At 54.7% G+C, this 5,315-nt stretch overlaps 2 protein-coding genes across 2 annotated transcripts; one reads left to right on the forward strand and one right to left on the reverse strand.

The window, feature by feature from the left end:
* Positions 1-1,606: 1,606 nt before the first annotated feature.
* CHGG_05674 (uncharacterized protein) lies at positions 1,607-2,393 on the reverse strand (the record flags this gene model as incomplete). The annotated part of the gene is made up of 2 exons (XM_001221768.1): positions 1,607-2,167; positions 2,244-2,393. The coding sequence occupies 2 exons, from the start codon at positions 2,391-2,393 to the stop codon at positions 1,607-1,609; spliced, it is 711 nt and encodes a 236-aa protein (XP_001221769.1).
* A 1,425-nt stretch (positions 2,394-3,818) lies between these two features.
* CHGG_05675 (uncharacterized protein) lies at positions 3,819-4,670 on the forward strand (the record flags this gene model as incomplete). The annotated part of the gene is made up of 1 exon (XM_001221769.1): positions 3,819-4,670. The coding sequence occupies one exon, from the start codon at positions 3,819-3,821 to the stop codon at positions 4,668-4,670; it is 852 nt and encodes a 283-aa protein (XP_001221770.1).
* Between the last annotated feature and the right edge of the window lie 645 nt (positions 4,671-5,315).

Below are 5,315 nucleotides of genomic sequence, written 5' to 3' on the forward strand. Positions count from 1 at the left end.
TTTACATAACCTTAGGGGTCCGCTACTCAGTTCATAGTATCTATACCAACTCATAGTATATTATTTTTGATGCTTGGGGGCCATGTGAAACGGCAGGTTTGTGACTACCGGCTCAGAGTCAAGACAAAGTAAGTTGGACATTCAGTGACATAAAGATTCCTGGTTCAAGAGCTCAAGGTACCAAACCAAGCATGACAGTAAACGTGAATACCGTGCAGAATATATATAGGCGGTGTCAGCACTGGAAACGTAAACTGCACGCCGTTTCGCTGGAATTGATGGTCGATACAATGTCCAAGTCTGTAGGTGGTACGCCTGCTGGCACTAGTTAACATCATGACTTATTCCAAGACTACCTAGGTGTTTACTAAGTAGGTAGCGGCTTTCGAACTGCCACGGCCATGCCATCCCCCATTTCCCTATTAGAATGAAGACGCCCCGATATAAACAGCGAGCCTCGGGAACTTGGTGACTCAGCCTAGGGCAGCGTTCAAACTCGATATTCTTAGTATGCATTCGTAGTTCCCTCTTTACCTGGATTGCAGGGATGCTCCCAAGGTCTAAGTTCCCTATTTACTTAGGTAGGCTATAGGGGTCCCTTGAAGGCCCAAGGTAGTCCTTAGTATGTCGGTCTGCCTTGACAAATGCATTTTCCACCCACTGCAATGCAAGGAGACGCGACCTACAAGGCTCTGCGTTTCCATACCTTCTCCACCTGTCGTTCAAACCCCCCTCCGTTTACAAACAAACCCGGTCACCAGAGCCTTGCGTGGAAAAGACCGGACCGAACGAGAAACAGCCGGGCCGGCACATTCGAAAACACCCGCAACACTTCAAGCATGGTGATCCTGAGTGACCTTCACAAACCCCCAAATCGAGATGCGGGTAAATGGAGCGTGGGGGACAACCTACAGTTACATATTTACTAGCGTGGCTATTCCGAATTGCTCCGTTGCGGGCTTTATTGTAGTTGCTTTGCCCGAAAGACTCAAAGTTGAGTTCCGGCGTTCCGGGCACCAGCCAAGGAAACTGCTGCAAGCGCACGAGTTCAGAGAAAGTTTCCATGAAGTTGATGGAGGCCGAGTGAAGTTTCCGGAATATCTCCGATTTGGAAGTACCAGTGACACGCGCGATACGCATGTAATTTGCACGCAAGCACGCTGTCGCTCGCTTTGCCCGTATTCTGTGAAACATCAACGAGGCGACGCAGACTGTCCCTGTTTGGGCAATAAATGGTAGTTGACGAGTCAACTTGTCGCAATTCTCTGACAAGGCAAATACACACTTGGGCAATTGGGGTTTCCACTAAAGTGGCTGCAGCCCGCATGACATCACGGGGCAACGCGCATCGTATTTCGGACGCGAGAGAGATCAAAGCAGGCCGCGGATCAGATTACAGATTACAGATTACTGAGCCTCTGAGCGCCGACGGAGCACCGGGGCCGGAGCGGGCATTCACCCCGAGACGCTGTGAACGCAGGGACCATTCCGATCTGGAATTGGAAATGGAAGGGTGGTGGGTACCCTGAAATCCAGGCAGCCTTCAAATTACAACCGAGCAGCCACGGAGACTTACGTGATTGGGCCGCCATGCGAGGGCCATTCGTCATCCATCGACCTTTGCGTCCCAAAACGTTGAGGCTATCTCCCAATCGTCGTGATGGGCTGGCTGCGTTGGGTGCTGCTGCGTAATCCCCTTGCCAGACAGATTTCGACCCAGATTCCCGATCTCGCAGTAGGTCTCGGTGTCGTCGTTTTTTCGAGAAGAAGAAAAGAGAAGCCCGCATGTGGAGATGCTACGTGACATGGAACCTCCACTTGCTTGAACAGAAGATAAGACTCCTGCAGTCAGAGCAACACGGCGCCCAAGCGATGAGCGATACCGACGAAATGCTCGTGGCTGGGCTGTGCCGTGAGGGCACGCCCTGCCCCAGGACTCGACGAGATGAGCGGCATCCCCATTCGGTCGCCATGTGGTTTCTCGTCCTCCCACCAGGACGGTGCACATCAGGTAATCAGCCCTACGGGGAGAGGACGAATCAGATCGGGCCCGTACCGAACCCCCCCAAGCCCGCAATTTCCTCCTCCCCACAGATGACTCGGGCGGTGCAATGAGCCATCGAGCCATCCTCGAACTCGGTGTTACGGTCGTAGCCGAACTCAAGTCCTCATTCGTCGTTCGCATGGCAATTGCTGAGAGCCCACACCGCCGGGAGCCCGTTGCATTTGATGACTCGATACACTATACGCAAGGGGGCGGTGCGGTCCTTCTCGCGACGTTCCATGCATATGGTGTCGCGGGATGGGGTATCTGAATTGTCGACGCCGAGTGCTGGCGGAGATGATGAACCCGTAATGCTATCGCGTATCTGTGGCGTGTAAACGAGATGCATTGCCTGCCTCGATGCCGTGGCTCTGGTTGACTGACGTATTGGCGTTGACGTCCTTACCAGTACTACGAAGTACTCGGCCGTTGAAACTGTGATGGGATTGGGACGTATGAGACGTGCATTGTCGAAGGTGAAATTACTCTTACCGCAGAAAGATTGAAGAGCCTTCCTTCCGTTTGGGCAATTAGAAATCAAGGTACGAAACAGTTACCGTCGTGCCGGGATGGTGAGGATCGCGTGCAGGGAAACGAGCGCATCATTCAAGCTTATTATGAGCGCAAAGGCACCATGGTTAATAATGAGACGAGTGCTTAGGTAAACCCTAAAGTGGTAGAATCCAGACAGAAACGAGAAGATGCCGAAAGTCCTGCGACTGTCGTTGCGAATGCGGGGTGCTCGGCGTTGCTGATTAACAATCGCCGGAGCTTGGAGGGCCTTGGCGCCGACAAATCCAGCACGGCGATGAGTGAACGCGGGACGAAGGGTGGGTTCATCATCAATCAGTCTGAGGGCCGCGTTTATCAGGGCGGAGGCGGGGTTAGGCTGGAGCGTACGCAGTAACTCCGTCCGTCCTACGAGGAAGTCTGGCGCCGTGGCCCGAAACGGGGTAAATCCATGCTTCCCTGTGCTCCTGTTGTCCACGGGTACGTTCCTGCCAGCGATCCAGCGATCCAGCCATGGAGCGATGGAGCGATGGACAGCGCACCAAAAATGGTGATACGTATTGTGTTTGTGTTGGGGCCTGACAGGCTCGACAAGGCGGCCCTGCGCGGGGGGGATCAGGCGCGGTCGGGGCAACGCCAAACCGTCCAACGGTGCTTCACCGCCGCCGCGTCTCAGCATGTACTGATGTACTGTGTATGGGAGCGTTACTCGCTACAGAAGGGGACGGCGCAGGGCGTGGTCGAGGCCGCGTTTCTCTCGCTAACCTACAAGGGTAGGTAATTATGCGCAGGCGAAGGGCGGGCCCGGGGTGGAGATCGGACTCTCGGTTTTTGTCAGCTGCTGCGGATGATACAACAAGCCAGGTTCTGGTGACCTGCGGTGTCTTGGAAGAGCCGAACACCAACTGACGGTCAAGATTACAAAAGGACTCGGGGCCGCCCTTTCCTCGGGCACATGTCCCTCTCAGTCATCGACCAGGTCAGCACTTCATCTTGTCTTTTTTACCACTACTAAGTGATAATTACTTTATTGCTTTGACAAGTTTGTCTCTTGACTTCCATCCTGGAATTCACTTGCTCAAGTCCTATGGTCCTTGCCCTGCCCTGGCTACCACTTTCTTGGCCCACCCCCACCCCGGCCTGAATTCACACCCTTGAAGCCTGCCTAACTCGGCTATCCCGCAATCGGCTTTCGTGCCTTGACTCACCGGAACGATAACGCCAAAGCACACCAAATATTTGGAAGCCTACAAGACCCGCCAAAATGTCTTCTCCTCTTCCCATTCAAACACCAAGAAACTCACAACCCTCGAGGTCACTACATTCCTCGTCCGTCTCCTTTGCAGCTCCCGCGTCCCCATTCCGACCCCGAGCCAACAAGAAGATGTCGATCGCACAAACCTACTTCCTCGCCCACAAGGCCCGGGCAAAACTGTCTTCGGAAGCTGCCCGCCCCGACCACAACCTCCGCCTGCTCGTCGGGCACGCCAACATGCTCGACTCGCTGATGCTGGAGCTCGCCGACGCCGAGAGGGAGCAAGAGTCGTGGTTCAACCAGTCCGTCCGCGGCGCCTCGCCCAGCACCACCACCGAGGAGAGGCACATCCAGTGGGCGGATACCATCGTGGAGGAGCCCGAGCACGACTGGCAAGCCGAGGACGCCGAGTCTGACTCCGACTCCGACTCCGACTTTGACGACGACGAGGATATCGAGATGGCCGACGCCGTCGCCCTCCGGAGGATACCCTCGCACACCATGCTGCCGCACAAGGCGGCCTACCCATTCCGCGTCGACCTGGAGGAGGAGGATGAGGACTATGACATGGACGACGAGGAGGACTTCACCCAGCTCGCCCTGCAGCGGAGCCCATCACACTCCGTCTCGCCCTCATCACCACCTGAGCTCGACGACGACTCGGACGCCTCGACAGAAGACGAGTCGATGCCGCCGTCACCACCTACGACCCTGATCCCCGCATTCGAGGAGACGCGGAAGGGGAGCAGCACACCAGCGACAACAATAGACCAAGGAGACAAGACCGCCTTCTACGAGGAGGGGTATTACCTCCCACCGCGAAGCCCGGCGAGACTCATCTCGGCCATGTCGGTGTACTAAAACGGTCTTGTTCTTGTCTTGTGTTTGCTCTTCCTTCTGCATGGGCCGGCGTTCTCGATATGATACCAGATACTGGGAGCGAAAAAAAAGTTATGTTTTACTTTGTTTTGGATTGGGAGCAGCAGCGTCATTGCATCTTTACTACTACACCACTCAATACATAATGGGGGTGGTACGAAGTCCTGGGTTTCGGACATGGAAGCAGGAGGACGATATTGGAGGACACACATATTTCCTACCACAGATGGATGGATTCACACACACACACACTTCTCTATCAAGCTCCCGCTCCCTGGCGCTATCTCGCCGAGGTTGAGTGGGAAGCTTTAGCTTAGCGCAGGCTGACCGCCAACAAAGGCGGCAGCCAAAAAATAAAATTGAAATCAACATGATCAAACTACCTGTCTTCGAGCCACTCCCAGTGCCATGCATCTGCAATTGACAATCACCTTCATAAACTTTGTCCTGTCTTCATCCCCACGCCCCCGAACCCTTTCCAGCTCGATCTCTCACAGCTAGGACTCGAGCGTGGAGATCGGTCCCGAGGCGGCGGTATGATTCACAAAAAAATAAAGTGGGCCACCCTCCACTGATTTTCTCTATACCCACCCCGGGGGCGCTGCCAACAAGTACATCACTTCTCCC

This window comes from Chaetomium globosum, genomic scaffold (assembly GCF_000143365.1).
Source record: "Chaetomium globosum CBS 148.51 scaffold_3 genomic scaffold, whole genome shotgun sequence".
In the NCBI taxonomy this organism is placed as follows: domain Eukaryota; kingdom Fungi; phylum Ascomycota; class Sordariomycetes; order Sordariales; family Chaetomiaceae; genus Chaetomium; species Chaetomium globosum.